This window comes from Epinephelus moara, chromosome 23 (genome assembly GCF_006386435.1).
Source record: "Epinephelus moara isolate mb chromosome 23, YSFRI_EMoa_1.0, whole genome shotgun sequence".
NCBI classification, from domain to species: domain Eukaryota; kingdom Metazoa; phylum Chordata; class Actinopteri; order Perciformes; family Serranidae; genus Epinephelus; species Epinephelus moara.
The window spans coordinates 26,951,282-26,967,810 of NC_065528.1; the positions used below are offsets into that span (position 1 = coordinate 26,951,282).

Sequence of the window (16,529 nt, forward strand, 5' to 3'; positions counted from 1 at the left end):
AGTCCACCATGAGTCCATGTTGATCAAGTTATTATGTGTATCAACTTTGGGTTGCATTTCACAGTATTCACCTAAATTATAGCCAATTAATGGGCAATTAATCATGGATGATTGTATAATGACTTCAATTCCAGGATTATTAGTCATGTAATTAAGCAATATTGTTGAGCAACCTAAATTTGTTAGCCAGAGCACATTTTTAATGGCCCACATGTAAACTTACATAAAAACAATAGCCTACAGAAGAGGCAATTTAACACAAGACAAGGGCCGTACACATGCCGCGTCTTTAGCAGCCTGGAAAACGTAAGGTTGGGCACTGGGTGCTACTTTTGTGCCTTTTTTGAGCCAGCCTTCAAGAGCGTGGCAGCAGCTTGCGTCTGAGGTTGCCAAGCAACTTTAGCAAGTACAGTATCAAAGCCTATTTATCTGAAAGTGGAGAGCTGATATTCTTCCAGGAGCTGTTTTTAAGTGTGTAGGCCTATCGTCCGTGGGACAGATGTAAAGCTCTGGCAGCCCTGCATTAAAATGATCAACTTCTCCATATTTATCACAGACTGATATTTACAGAAGAAGGAAAATATACCTGTTATTTGTGATAAAATATCACCAAATAAAGCCATATGAAACGTGAAAGTTATGATTCCACTTTCTCGGCAGTATATCTCTGCCAAAAATAGTGGTAGGAGTGAGACTCTTACCTTTTATAAAAGATCTAAGTCCCCGCTAACAGGTCCGCATAAGATCGCGAGTAATCCTTTAACTTTTCCCGTCGAAAAACGGCATGACATGACTTGTTTTAACTTTTCCCGTCGAAAAACGGCATGACATGACTTGTCACCACTCAACGCGATTTTGGACTTTGTGTGTTTAGGCTGCTCTGGTGTGAAATACATAATAAATAAAAGAAAAACAATGTTATTTTTGAAAAGTCGAGAGCTTCCTGAATCAATACCAAACATCACATGGTTTGATGACGTAGTGCGCCTGTGAGATACCATTTAACAAAGGAGGGAGGGAGCGAGGAGGGAGGGAGCGAGGACGTCTGCGTCCGGGCGGAGTTAGAGAGGTAATGTTCCTCTGTCAGCCAGCACACTACAGACCTTCAATGCTCACTTGTAGCTAACAACTAACAAGCTCTCCTCCCACTAATAACAACATGAAGATGCGCTCCATTGTAGTTGCTCAATTCAATTTGTCATTTGCTAACAGTAGTTGTATGTACATACAAAACCCCTTTAGTCTCGCAGGCTTCCTCGGGAAGATCGCTTGTCTGTCGTTGACACCGTTAGTCTCGAGCCTTCGCTAGCTGGTGACAAGTAATGTTGCTGTTTGCTGTTTCCGTAGAATGTTGAACTAAAAGAGGCAAATGAAACGGGATGTTTTGGGAACTGTAGGGTTGCGTTCAGAAAGGATCTCAGTATGGGCATTTTTATTTACTTAACCTTTCTCAAGACAGGTAATCTGATTGAGACAGGTGGTCTTAATCGCAAAAGACCCTGGTAAAACTTTGTGGCCACAGGGGGCCATCTACCAGCGATATCTGGTGGCCATAAACTAACCTTTTGTTGCCCTGGGCCATCAGGCAATAGCACATCTCAAACTCTGATTTATTGTATTTTTTAAATCCACTTTAAAGTCCCAGTGAAGTATAATACTTTCTTCCATCTGGCATGATCAGATGCATCAGGGCAGCATGCACCCAACCAGCCAAAACTGTAATAAATGAAACTTTGCAGTACTTCATGCAGGACACAGAAGTCATTCTCCCAACAAGGTGGTCCATTTAAATATGGCCACCTACTCACTGATCCCTGCTACACCAATCCTGTCACACACACCGCTGTTGCTGCTGTTGCTGCTGGCAGAGTCCTAACAGGGCTCCAAGGTTAAAAAGGTATTTTAAGTCTTGCTTTGGGCCCACTCTTGTACACACAGGGGTTTTTACATTGCGCTCCCCATTTTGGATTGGCATGCTGCTTGTCTTATCCAGGGGGCATCTTAAGAGTGGAGCCATCAGCACCAAGCTTAACTGTATTTCCATTTGTTGCATTAAATGGTTAAATCTCTGTGTTCCTGACTGAAAGATTGACAGTAGCAGACTTTAAAATGACCATTTTTGGAGGAAAGACGGCAGATGTGTTAGCTCTTTCTCCTGGATTGATACTGATCCAGATCTTTATCTGAGGCGCACTGGTGCAAAAATATTTCTACAAATATTAAATATACACTACGTAACGTCATTTGTTTTATTCAGAACGATGTGTTATCTCAGAATATGTAAATAATCTGTCGGCTAGTACAAACTGTGCTCTCATTTACAAACTTCAGGAGAGTGATCTGTCAAAAGTGCCAAATCTACAGCCACTGACAGTGATTTTAAAGAACTGTGCTTTGTGTCTAAAAAATGAACACATACCTCAAAATATTTAGTCAGCGCATCAGTCACTCATCCCTCCTCACCTTCCCTGCTTGTTTCCACATTCAAAGGTAAGGCATTTGCCAGAAAAATACACAGACTCATTTTTATAAATTCAGGGGCAAAAACATCCCTTATATGGTTGCACACAGATCCCCCTTTCCCTTTATTTGGAGGAGAAGAAATGCACAGCAATTTGGAATACTAGAGGGCAAAACGGGCTGCATCGCTTTCCAAAATAAACTCTGAGATTCCCAATTCCACATTTCAGGCAAGTTTGTGCATAGCAGAGTGGTTAGTCACTGTGCAATTCACTTTGTGTTGACACAGACGAACTTCTGTTTAATTTCAGTTTTTTAATCTCCAAAACCTCTGCGTTTCCCACATCTTAATCTTGAAGCGGTGCCCTGTTAAGCTGGCATTTATGAATTGTTGTGAGAAAAATTTCCCGTTTAAGTACTAAATAGTGCAATCCAAAGCAAGAAGACAAACTATGGAAATGAAAGTCTTTCTGGCAGTATTTATTGCAGTTCATGTTCCTGTGAGATTGTGTCCACTGCTGTGTACTTGTATGTTAGAGATGGAGAGGGAGCTGCTGAGCACTAAGTTACATCAGGAGGAGGAGAAGAGAGCGTCGAAAAGAAAAGAGGCTGGCGTTTTCCCCAAGGACGACTGATAAACCGTTTGGCAGGAAAGGCCTTGCAAATGACTGCATTCCTTGTTAACCTTGTAAGGCTATTTTTACCACTAAAGGGCCTTTTGAGCGGGCACCTTTTGTTCGCCCTGCAGCATGAAACAGGAAAGACTGGTTTGCATTGTGACCCTCTGGGAGTTTGGCTCTGATCTCTGTCTCTCGTCACGATCCAACCATCCATCCTAATGCCGAGCCCTGTTTACGCAATGAATCTTCACCGCTCCCGACAGATGAACCCGGTACCTCTGCCGCACAGTTCACTGTAAAGCAATGCAAATAGGAAGCTGAGGCCGCGCACATATTTCATAATAAAGCTTAGATTACAAGAAGTAAAGTTGGAGGTTTTCCCAGGCAGTGTGCAAAGGCTCTGCCTGAATAATGAAAGCTGACTCCCCACTCCTCTGTCAAAGGGATGTTTGCTCTCTGCATGTTTGTACATGTCTTTTATTGTGTTTTCAAGGGACATTCCACTGGTCAGAAATCCCCTCTGACTGTCCCTGGGAGGTGAAAGGCCCTCGAACAGGCCGTCTTCCTGTTGCCTGGCCAGAGAGTCCATCTAGTGTTTTGTAGTGTTTGAGCTGCAGCTCCTCAGGGATTCCTGGAAGTGAATGTGATCATGTCTTAAGAGGATTATAAGGGGGCCGTGGCTGTGTTGAGCCAGAGGTCAACATCGCTGTTATGGTGGGAATGACCTCGCTTGTCACCGTGCATCTGTCAGTGCGTCACCGTGCACCGAAGTGACCGAGTTACTGTCGGCTTTCCTCTGCGGGGACCTGATTTCTTTACTTAGTGGAAATGAGAAGCTTGATTTTTTTTTTTCTTTAAACCTTGAGGGATTACACAGACCTAATGAACACAGCAAGATTTCTGTGGCTGATATCTCGACCTTGTTTACTAACAGAAGCCCATGTGCATGACAAAACTAAATACTGGGAAAGTACAGCTGAGGTAGAATTTGTGATGGGATTAAAGGAATACTTCACCCGCAAATGACCATTAGTATCAATTAATCACCCTATATTACTTTAGATTTGTAAGCGAAGAATCCAAAAACTGAGAAAATTCTTGATTATTTTAAAGTAAAACAGCAAAACTATATCAAATCATTCATTTACAAACTCTAACACAACTTTTGCAGTCTCATTTTTCCAGTCGCATGCGCAGTACTTCACAGACAGACCCTTGCTGATGGAGAACTAAACTAAAAGTGAAACTTATCTATGCTCTATTCAAGGCCAGACTCCTTTGTCAAAAACTGTAATTTTACCTTACTGAACACAGGAGCTGCTGAACACAGGAGCTGCTGGTCTACCTCTGCCTCGATCAGTTAGTTTTTTTTATGTTAATTTGTGATTTCTAGGGATGCACCGAATATTCGGTAACCGAATATATTCGGTAACCGAATATATTCGGCCGAATATTGCAAAAAAACACACATTCGGTATTCGGTGGAATAAGTTAAAAGCAAGGCCGAATAATAACGGTGTGTTTTGATAATGCAATCAAACAGCGTGCTGTGACCGGCGGAGTGAAATGTCGGCAGTGTGGCGATCCGCCCGTCACGGCACTCGCATTTGCGACTAAAAATAGTTTTAAGCGAACAAACTAGGCTTAAATCATTCAGCACGCTGTGCGAGCAGCCTACAGATGTCAACCAGCAGCAGAAACGAAAGGCGAATCCCACCGATTGTGGGTTGAACGAGGGTCACAGACACAGACAGTAATGCATTCCTGTCAAATACGGCGGCCATTGGCTTACCGGCGACGGAGAAGTCGGCTCCAATAATATCCTCTTCTTGGCGTCATGACTGCCCAGAAGTACCTGAACAGCCGAGCCAGCCGAACACAGGTATGTGACGTGTCAGAGGAGAAACGAGCCGTTCACGGCCCACAAACCTCACCGCACTTTAGGGACTGTTCTTTACTTATGAAGGGACTTGTCAGGGGAGGAGGGTGGCTGGTTGATTCTTATTTTATTTATTTATTTTATTTTGATCCCCCCTATGTTAATCACTTATTGATGCTGTTTTTGAAGTATGAATAAGTCAATAAGTAATTTATTCCATTGAAATATCATTGATGTATTATAGAAAAGTGATTTATCTTTTTATAAATGACAAAAGGCACATCTGCCTCATTTTCGCTGTGGTATCGTGATACTACTTAGAACCATGATATTTTCATTGGTATCGTACAGTGGGTCCCAATATTGGTACCGTGACAACACTAATCTGGAGGGGGTTCATCTGCAAAAACTAATGAAAAACTAAACAACGATATTCGGTACTCGGTATTCGGTATTCAGCCAAGCGTTTAATATGCTTCGGCTTCGGCCACAAATTTTCATTTCGGTGCATCCCTAGTGATTTCAGTGAAGCCGAATTAACCCTTTGACACACCAGAGTCACACAATATCAGAAACAAACTAACTGATGGAGACCAGCAGCTCCTGTGTTCAGTGAGGTAAAATTACTGATTTTGTCAATGGAGAGAGAGCATAGATAAGCTTCACTTATGATTCAGTTCCCCATTGGAAAGGGCTGTCTGTTTAGGAAGCACTGAGGATATGACTGGATACATGATGCTTGAATTATCCAGCAAAAGTTGTGTTTTGATATAGTTTTGCTGTTGTTGAACGTGGACCCCTTTGACTTCAATTCATCAAGAATTTTTTCCATTTTTGGATTATTTATTAAACGATAAATTGATTCTATAGTAAACTGGGCGACATGGACAAAAATTCATATCGCAATATTTACAGGCTGACTGGCGATACACGATATATATGTTGGTATTTTCACGAAATGGGTGACATGTTTTCAGCTGCAAGTCAAAGCCACGTTTGAGATGTCACAAAAACTTTTATAAAAATAGACTGTGATCAAAATAAAGTGCAAAGACAGGGATTTTATTACCCTACAGCTGCACAACAGTGACACCTCCAAAACACTAGTCAGTCGGTGGCAGGGTTTCTGTGAAGTGCTGTAAAGTTTAGTTGATTTAAAACACACATTAAACACACATTAAACATGGCTTAATAGAGACAGTTTCAAACACAAGTACACAAATCAGCTTCACTATAACTCGCAGCATTCACAGACAAACACTTGTCTTTATCTGGACACATTTTCCCCACCGATACAACATGCTAACGTTATTAACACAAGCCTATGGCATTTTACATTGTATAACTTAGCCTAGCACCTAGCAAACTTTTCCTCTACTCATATGAAGCCAGGGACAACAGCAACATTTAACGTTACATAATGTGGCTCCATTACAGCTCACAGGGTCCACTTACAAAACAACTGTCTTATACTAAACACGTTTTCTAAACGAATATAACAAGCTAACGTTATTAGCACAAGCCTATGGCATTTTACATTGTATGAATTAGCCTAGTGACGAGCGGAGATTTCCTCTGCTCATATGAAGCCAGGATAAATCACACACAAGACTTAAAATACTATTTTTGTGGAGGCTTTATTGTCTTCACACTTTATTGTTTCTTATCTGTGAAATTAAAGTAAATAAAAACTTTGTTTCGACTGAGGGAAATGGTTTCAACTTACAAAAACGCACACTGGTATGCGTCACGTAACGCAACTTGACCCTATATCGATATAAACGGTGTTGTCTAAATTTATGTCTTGCTTGAAAATATATGGGTATATCGTACATAGCTGTTATATCGCCCAGCCTTAGGGTGAGTAATTGAGATACAAATGGTCATTTCAGGGGCAAAGTATTTCTTTAAAGGGAACATCAACACACACGGCTGTGCATCTTTGTATTCAAAATAATAAAACTGAAAAAAACTGAGACTGAAACTGACACTAGAATAAAAATAAGTCACTTGTGATACATTCTCATGGCAAGGAAAACTGCTCTCTGACAAATATAACAGTAAGTATGTAACACTTAAAACAAACCAACCATGGTTCAGAAATATGACCTGGTTAGTGAAGAAATAGATGACTGACAAGCTGCATGTAAACCCAGATTTCAGAGTAACCGTGAGCCTGTTTCACAGAAGTGATTTTCCAGCACAACAAATTGTGGCTGTGTCTCATTTCACAAATCATTGCTGACAAATGCACGAGTCCTACAGCGCTCCTGCATGCATATGTATGGGCTGCAAGTACGCCATTTGTTTTGATTAGAGAAAAGTGTCAAAAACGTGTTCTCTGATTTCTCCCTGGCCTAATCTGGTTTCTCCCTGTAACCTGATTCATTGTGTGTGTGCATATAAAAACAACATCTCAGTGACTGTACTCCCTCCAGCCGAGGCTGATCTAAGCTCATCTATCATTCTTTTCCTCCTCTTCTCTCAGAGCCTGGATGAGCTGGACGACGACGACGCAGGGGAGAAGAACAGGAGGGAGGAGGAGGAGCTGGTTCAGGCCAACACTTTCCAGAACGAGGCCATGATGGCTGACCCTGCCACCGGCCACTTAATGGTAAGAAATGACTCTGGAGGAGGAAGGAGGGGAGAGCTACACACTCATATTTTCTCACTTCTGGTGACATCTAGCCGTGTTTTGGTTTATTTTGCCCAGGTTTTGGGTTTATAGAGAGGTCATTCAAATCTAAAAAAGGCTTTCAGCATCAAAGATTACATCCAACATAAAGTCTCTGCAGTACTGTCTGTGTATTCCAGTCTTTAGTGTCTGGAATAGACTCATATAATATTCTATTTTTCCTCCACTCTGAACTCAAGCAGACTGTTGTACAGACTGATACATGGGTGCTGCCAAACAGAGGCACTGTTGCTCAGGGAGACACCCAGAGAGCTCAGGAGCAGAGGTTGTGTGAAAAGCTGCAGTGATGCAAAACCCAAAGGTGTCTCGGCATTTCATCATCACTGTGAAATCAGCTAAAAGCAAAAAAGAAAATGCTGTTAAAGCTACTGTGGGAGATGGTTTCTCACAGGTCGGGGGCCTTTGGTTTTGATGGTGTCAGATTCTTATCCATAAGGCTGGTTGATCTTAAAAAGCAGCTCATGTGACTTTGTAGAGAGATGGAGTTTGCTTGTAACAATGTAAGCTACTGATACTGATCGACTGAAATGAGACGTACAAAAAATGTGAACATCATTTGATCATAGTCATTTTTCAAACTAAAACATGAAATATTCAGTAGCTTCAGTTTCTATAATATGAGGATTTGCTGCTTCTCACAGCTTGAGTTCATTATAAATTGAAAGTCTTTGGATTTTGGACCGTCAAAGGTATTTTTTTACACAGAACACAAATAATTCTTGCAAATAAATCACCCGTCAATTTAAAAATTTGAGCCCATCTATGGCCCTTTTACAGAGAGATCGCACTAGAGGTTACACAGAGCCACATAATGGCAGCATCATTCTGCTCCAGTGTGTGATTATAGGCCGCATCCCTGCAGCGTGGAATCAAAAGAGGCTTGACGGATGTGACACTTACACAACAGTGCGGCCTCTAGTGTGACATAAAACATACACGTCAGCAGCTCTTTACAAACCTAACAATGGTATAACATGACAACAACAGTCATTTATCGTCTCTGTTATATTATAAATATATGGCAGCTGATCTCGTCTCGAGTGTAAGGAGCTCCCGGACCTCATTGTTTCCCATATTTGCAGATATTTACGGCCACTGTTCTTCCTCTTTGAGTTAGCCGCTAACTGCTAACCGCTACACATAAGATGACATCAAAAAGTCACACCCGTGCTGCCCATGGTCCCATCCTGTCGGGTGTCCTGCTTTTCCTTTCCTTTCCTTTCCTTTCCTTTCCTTTCCTTTCCTTTCCTTTCCTTTCCCTTCCTTTCAATTCCGTTCTTTTCTGTTCCTTTCCTTTCACTTCCNTCCATTCCTCTCCTCTCCTCTCCTCTCCTCTCCTCTCCTCTCCTCTCCTCTCTCCTCGTGTTTCATTTCCTTTCCTTTTCTTTCCTGTGTGAAAAGGCCTTTAGACAAAAGAAGCCATTTGAAGATTCACCTTAGAATTCTTTTACAAGCTAAATGAGTAATCAGTCAATCAAAGTATCAATATAATCATAGATAATGAATATAATCATCAGTAGCAGAAACAAAGCAGTATCATTTACATCACATGCTGCTCAGTGTTTCTCTGTGTGTCTCTGGACCACAAGCTTAAAAGCCACATTCATCAGACTCCATCTTAGGGCCAGTGTCAGGATCTGTGTCATGTATAAGGTGTCTGGTTCAGTGACTGACGCTGTCGACAGACCGAATCTTTTACTCTTGGAAAGCATATCTGTGTTTATTTGATAAAAGTGAACCCATGCAGAGAAGGTCTGCTCTCCCCCAAATAAGTCCAGGAGGCGTCTGCAGAGTCAGGACATAAAAAAAAGGAAAACCAAATCAGAAATGACACGCTCGTAATTTGAGTCTTTTCATTTTGTGGAGAACAGCGGTTCATATTCAGTAGTGCCGTGTTTGTAATTTCCAACTCACTTCAAATACACAGTGATTTTCAATAAGAAACTGAGCACAGGCAGGATATGAAAAGCATCCAGCTGTGTAACAACGACTCAAACCTCCACTCTGTTTGTATTTCTGTAAAACATCATCTGATTTACATGAAAATTGCTATTTGAAATACATAAAAAAAACCAAATCAAATGGCGCTGCTGCCGCTGAGTGACATCTCTTGTGGATGTAGTTAAGAGTTGCGTTCCAGATGGATCGGCTGTTATGCATCAGCAGGCTTATTTTGTTTTGGGCTGCAACCGTCTGAGGCTGTTTAGGCAAAATGAGGGCCTGTGTATGAAATATGTACACAAACACCACACTGACAGGAAGATTGTGACAGCACCTGCTGAGAGGTGGCCCGGATAGAAAATGAAAAGCAAAGGATTTGACTATTTATATGAGGTAGTCGACGCATAAACAGACAACAAGCAATTCAGCGTGATGTATTCTGCACATACGAACATTTATAGTGAGAGATTCCCAGTTCTTACCGTCACGACATGCAGCCTAACGCACACCAGATGTGGTTATGCAGAAACTAACCATTAGATGTCCCACTGTCACTCATAAAGAGGCAGACTAGGGAAATAAAAGAGCCTGAGAGGTCCAGTGTGGTCAGTGGAGCTGTCAGTTAGACATCTGTAAAGATGGAGCATCCCAAAAATGTGCCGCTCCCCCTCTCGGGCCCAATTTATCAACGGGAGACAAGCAATTGCCGTGTCAGGGCCGTTATGATATACAGCGTCCAGTCGGGCCTCTTAGCTGATATCAAGATATCTGGACAAAAAGTTTTTAAAGAGGAGCTCAGTTCGAGAGCTGCAGGGTTGTTAACAGTCTCCCCGGATCTCAGAGCTTCTCCCAACCAAAACAAGCTGTAACTCTTCTGTGTTAGCTGCTGTCTGGATATGAAATATTTTATCAGATGTTTCAAATTCTGCAATGATGTCCTTTTTCCATCATTTCTGCACTCTTAGAAATAAGGGTTTCAAAGTGTTCCTCCTGAAGGGCTCAGGTTCTACCCAGAACCATTTGCTTCTGAAGACCCCTTTTTTGAAGAGAGTGTTCTCGTAGGGTTCTTGATAATGCTAATGCCAAGTTCAGACCAAAGATCCGTGACGAGACGCGCTGAAACATGTAACTTCTCACAATGCCCTGTTCTGCAACATTCTAAAACGCTTTCGTCTCATCGCGAATCTTTGGTCTGAACCAGGCTTGAGTGTTCCATTAAGAAGCTTTTTCGTCCAAAGGATCCTTTTTTGAAGACAGTATTCTTCTAGGGTTATTTTGTAAGACTAAGGGTTCCATTAAGAACCCTTTTTATCCCAAAAAAACTTCTTCAGAACACTTTTCATCTAAAGAACCCTTTTTGGAAGAAAGAGTTCATAAGGGGTTGTTAAAAGCATGGGTGTTAAAGATCCTCACCCTTAAATATTCTCATTGCCCATGTTTTAAATGGCATTTTTAAATGTAGATGTATCTGACATCCTCTTAACCAGTTCATTTTACTTGTCTTCTGCCATTTTTGATGTCTTTGACATCATGTAATGTCATACAATACTACATGGTCTGCTGAATTTCCCCTTTCCCCCTTTTTAATATTTTATTTAATAGGTACTCAGTGCTTTGCATCTTGTATTTGATTCTAATCTGAAACCAAGTTTTGGTTCCCAACCCTACTGCACCATTGAAAAAGGTAAAGGCTATAGTAGTCATGATTTCACAAAATCCCCACCCCCTAAAAATGTCATGAGTGTTGTGGGTTACGTTGGACCACATCAGCCCCTTTAGCAGCCCTCATGAAGCCCAAGGCTGCTAGACGTGGTTCTCTTGGCCCCAGCCTGAACTGCTACATTAAAGTCATGAGAAATGGGAGAGAGATCTATGATTAATGTAGTCAGTTACTGTTTTTAGAGCCCCCTAGCTCCCTTAGAAGGTGGAAAGGTTCTGGAAAGAACCCATGAAAAAGGTTCAAGGTAGAGGGGTATTCTGTAGAACCTCCGTGGATGGACCCTTTCACAGATGGTTTTAGGTATAAACCCTAGGTTCCAGGTGGTACCTATATAAGGATGCTTTCACACCTGCCCAGTTTGGTTCGGCTCAGTCTAACTCAAGTTTGTTTGCCTCCTAAGTGCGGATTGCAAACTTAGGTGCGCACCAAAACAACCGGACCTAGACCTTCTTGAAGAGGTGGTTTCGGTTCCGTTACAAACGAACTCTGGTGCAGTTTGTTTGTGGTGACAACGTGTTCCGACCTGGATCTGAACCAACTGCTGTCACATGACACATTGTTTGGGTTAAACATGAGCATGTTACAGTCCTGGAGGATTATTAATGTGCACCTCCTCCTGTACTGCCTTAATATGCACATTCAGCACATCCAATGCATCAAAACATTGTTTTCTAGTTGGAGCCGCGCCTCGTTTTCAAACTGTATGGTTTGACTAAAATGAACAATGACAGCAATATAGTCCACGATGAGCAGCGCTAAAATCAACCTGCGTAGTTGTCCCTCCATTGTGACATTAGAAAGTGTCACATTTATCTTGCAAGTGTACTCTTCTTCAACGTTTGCTTTACTTCCTGGATTTTTCCCACATGGAAATTCTGACCAATCAAGAGCAGCTTTCTCGCATGAGGCATTTGATCTGGTCCGCTTGTAAATGCTGCCGTGAGAACACGAACCAACTTTAGGCAATTATGCAACAAAATCAGTCCCTGATTCAGAACAAAGGAGACAACTCTAGGTCTGAAAGCACTCTTAAAGGTTCAACCAGGAACCAGAAGGGTTTCTCCTGTGAGGACAAGCCAAAGAACCCTATGTGGATTTAGTTAGCACCTTTATTTCTAAGAGCGTGGAGACCTGTGTTCCATTTAAATCTGCGTATAGAGATGTTGTGTGCTCTGTGTGTGTGTGTGTGTGTGTGTGTGTGTATCTGTGCATGGACACACATAGTTCTTCAGCGTGTGAATCTGTGCATGGACACACATAGTTCTTCAGCGTGTGACAGGACACATGTATCTGATATGTCAGTGAGGCCCTGTGCAGGCATGTGGTCCTGGTTATCAGACCTTACCTCCCTCTGGTATGCAGGACCTACAAGAAAACCTGTTTCAGTGATCCAGCAGTCAGAACCATATGGAACATTCCTCAGGATCATCTGCATTTAATGTGGCGCCAGGTCCACAGCAGAGCGGCTCAGGTCTTTTTTCTGCCTCTCTCTCACACACTGCAAACAGCCTCCATCCAGCACTTTTTAAACAAGCCTCATTTGCATTTCTAATTAGCACCTTTCAGTCCAAAAAATGGTGCTGATGCAGAGCATCTTGTCTGAGCAGCAGGGAAACGTTCACCGCCCATCACATGGCATTTCCAACCAGGAGCCGCAGCCCCAGTGCTCGCAGCAAACTGAATTTCATTTTGGTGCCTAAAACAACATTTGATCACACTCACACCTCTGTTGATTCAAGATTTTAGGGATTACTGTTATATAAGCCAACTAAACCACAGCAACATTTATCTTTGACAGGATGGCTACCTGCAAAAACACTTTAGTTAGCTGGTGAGAGAGTAAAATGAATGTTCACAGCAAACCAGGGACGCTGCAGCATGTTATTCAGATATCATTTAAAACATGAAAAAACAGGAGCTGTTGCAAATTAAACAGCCAGAGACTTTTAAATACAGATCAGTGTTATTGTAGTGTTATATTTCAATAGTTAATGTTTTTATTTTGTGTTTAATTTCTGTTTTCAATTCAGTTTAGTTTCAGTTAGTTTCCAGAGTGAGTTTGCAGGTTTCAGTTTAGTTTTTATTGTTTAAACATATTTAGTTTCAGTTTCATTTCAGTTTCAGCGTTAGTTTTTCTTTTTTATCATGATATGGGGGGTATTTGTCAGGGGTTTAAGAAGCTCAGAACAGGTGTTACAGTACAAACACACAGTCATGCTCTGTGACTGATTAATCTAAATTAATTGCATGCATCAATTTTTGCTGTGAAAGTATTGTGGAAAATTCAGTTCCAATGAATTTTAGCAGGTGTGTCGCAGTAAAGCTTCTTGATTTTGGACACAATTGTCCCCCTGTCCTCTACCACCCAAACTGGTCTGCAGTCCATTTTGTAAGGGAGTTAGTCAGTCGGTCACAGGTGGACTGACTCAGTTTGCGTCTGAATGCCTGGTCGAGTGTGGCTTGACGAGGCTGACTGCTAGCGCTGGCGTCAGAGGCTGTGCGAGCTCGGACCTCTGGGTTCTCTGATAAATGCTTTGCGTTGAGGTGACATTTCAGACTTGAAGTACTCCGATGGTACAAAAATTGGATGGTGCTCCTATCAGCAGTTCCATCTGGGCAATTTTTAAACGTAAGTTTCCATTCATGGGGCCAAGCAGCGTCATCTCGTCTGCCTTCATCATGTGACAAAGCCACTGTGGCCTTCAATGACTGAATGCGATTAATCTGCCTTCATTTTTGTAACACGTTATTAATTAATTAAAATGAACATGTTATTTTAACAGCCCTAGTTGTAATGAAAGTATTTTCACTGCCTTACCTTTCCATCAAAGAAGCCATCAGTGGCTTCAGTTCCTCAACTATGCTCTTGACAAAGTCACCAGACTCCAGTTAATGAAAACAGTAATTTTGGCTCGCTGAACAGGAGAGATGCTGGCCTACCGCTGCCTCAATAAGTCATTTTGTGCTATTATGTGACTTTGGTGAATCTGAACTAACCCTTTAAAACACCAAAGTCCCACAATAACAAAAAACAAACAGACAAACAAAAAAAAACGATCAAGGCAGCAGTAGACCAGCGACTGTGTTCAGTGATGTTAAATCACTGTTTTTCTCAATGGAATTTGGCCTTGAAGAGAGCAATATAGCAGCTTCAGTTCCCCATCTGGAATCGTGGCCGGATGGCAAGGTAAAGCAGTGAAAATATTCTAAATGTAGCATACACTTAAACCAATATAGATTCTTTTTAGGTGCCTAAAATATGTTTAAATGCTTCCCCCTCCACAGAAGTACATGGCTCAGCTTCCATGTCCGACTCCCGCCGTTTCTCCAAACTAGGGGTGTGTCGATTGAAACCTGCTGATTGAAACACACTGACTACGTACAAGTACCTCACACAACCATGGTACAGACTTTGCATAGGTGCGAGAAAAGCTAATTTAAGAACCTCAGGCTAAAATACCTTTGATGAATACACATGCAGCAGCTGTATCGGTCACACACAGGGCAAGAGGTTAACATGACTTTCTGCAGCTGTTTACAGTGTAGTTTGCAGGTTGTTCCTGTTTTCATCTTCAGCCTTCGATTTATGTTCCAGGTTGGCATTTTGACATCTATTTCTGCAGCCTACATCAAAGACTCAGCGAGGTGAGGTTAGCATTCAAGTTAAAACGGTGTGTGAGAGAAGTGCAGGGCATCTCTACCTGAGCAGGTACAGTGTTAGCCTGTAGTTATCATGATAAACATGTCGACATCATAGATAAATTGCAGCGGTAAGCGAAGGGGAAATGGTTCAGATGTTTTCATACAAACATATACAGCACAGAATTGGGACTTTTCAGTAGCCTAGTTTTGCTGGTTGATGTTTTTGGCCTGCCTGCTTCTTCTAAATGCCAATCATGCCTGCTTATTTGAAGAGCATCTCTTGAATTTATCGAATGCCTCCAGTAAAATTGTGATCTTTATCATCTTGGTACAGACAAATACTCTGAGTGCTGCACTGCTGGAGAGAAGCTGCAGCCAGATAGAAAGCCAAAGATCAGCTTTTCATGTGAGATGGCATTCCTTTAGAGATTTGTGATTTTAATGAGCTGTAGACATAAATCACTGATCACATCAAGCCTTAAACGTCCAAGCGAGATATTTGGTTGTGTTTTATCTCCTATTCAAAGTGGCTCGGAGTGTTCCTCACACACAGAAATGCGCATCAGGTAGTAATCTGCTGGAGTTCAGTGATAAAGTGCTTGTTTTATTGTTGATATTTGTCTCTCTGTATTCTGAGTAGCTCTGCAGCCAGGCTTATGGGAGCTGTCAGCGCAGCTCAAGCATGATAAATAAAGTTGCACGCAGGCTTGTATTGTGTGCAGTGAAGGAGCTGTACATGAATTACGCTGACCTTGTCTCGCAGATTCATATCCCAGACAGGAGGTACACACCGTGGAACACTGCCAAAAGCGGCAGCGGTAATGTGGCAGATGAAGTCTGGGATGTTTTCTGTAAACAAATAAGATTGTCAGCTGCACATCAGCCAGAGAGGGATGTTAATGATCAGTTTATCCTCAGAGTCCCTTTGTAATAGAGGAGCTGATGACCTGCAAGCTGTATATAATTAAAACCTGTTTGGTACTGCGCTGTATAACCTTGGTGTTAGTTTGTCTCTGTTGTTAGTTAAAAATCAGACTTTTACAACTTATTAAATACTGAACACACAATAAAAAATGTCCTTAACATTATGGCATAAATAAGAGGATACTTGAGTGTGTTCTGCAGTGTGGATGGACTTAAAGAAAAGTCTGGAACCTTGTGTGACTCTTACGGCTTTTCTATTTATGTATCTGCAGAAGGTGGACACGCTGCCAAAGTGTAATTGGCTCGGTGCAGTTCTCAGACGATGGCACAAGATAATGAAATAGCATGACATTTTGACAATAATGTGTATTATAAACCAATCATATATGGTGCTTTTATTTATAGCACAGTGCTTCTAAACTAAGTGACATCAACGCAAGAGAGTCCAGTGGCTAAGAGCTGTTCAAACCCCAGTTACAGGCAGGAATTATTCTGTTCTTTGAAGGGACAAATCGAAAATACAGATTGTTCCTCTTACCTGTAGTGCTGTTTATCAGTCCAGATTGTTTTAGTGTGAGTTGCAGAGTGTTGGAAATATCAGCTGTAGAGATGTCTGCCTTCTCTCCAATATAATGGAACTAGATGACA

At 41.7% G+C, this 16,529-nt stretch overlaps 1 protein-coding gene across 1 annotated transcript in view; it reads left to right on the forward strand.

The window, feature by feature from the left end:
* Positions 1-16,529, forward strand: part of pawr (PRKC, apoptosis, WT1, regulator) — a 115,900-nt gene that overhangs the window by 67,969 nt on the left and 31,402 nt on the right. Inside the window, exon 3 of the mRNA XM_050036774.1 lies at positions 7,448-7,573. Within this exon, the coding sequence (XP_049892731.1) occupies positions 7,448-7,573 (126 nt within the window). The remainder of the gene's footprint in view (positions 1-7,447; positions 7,574-16,529) is intronic.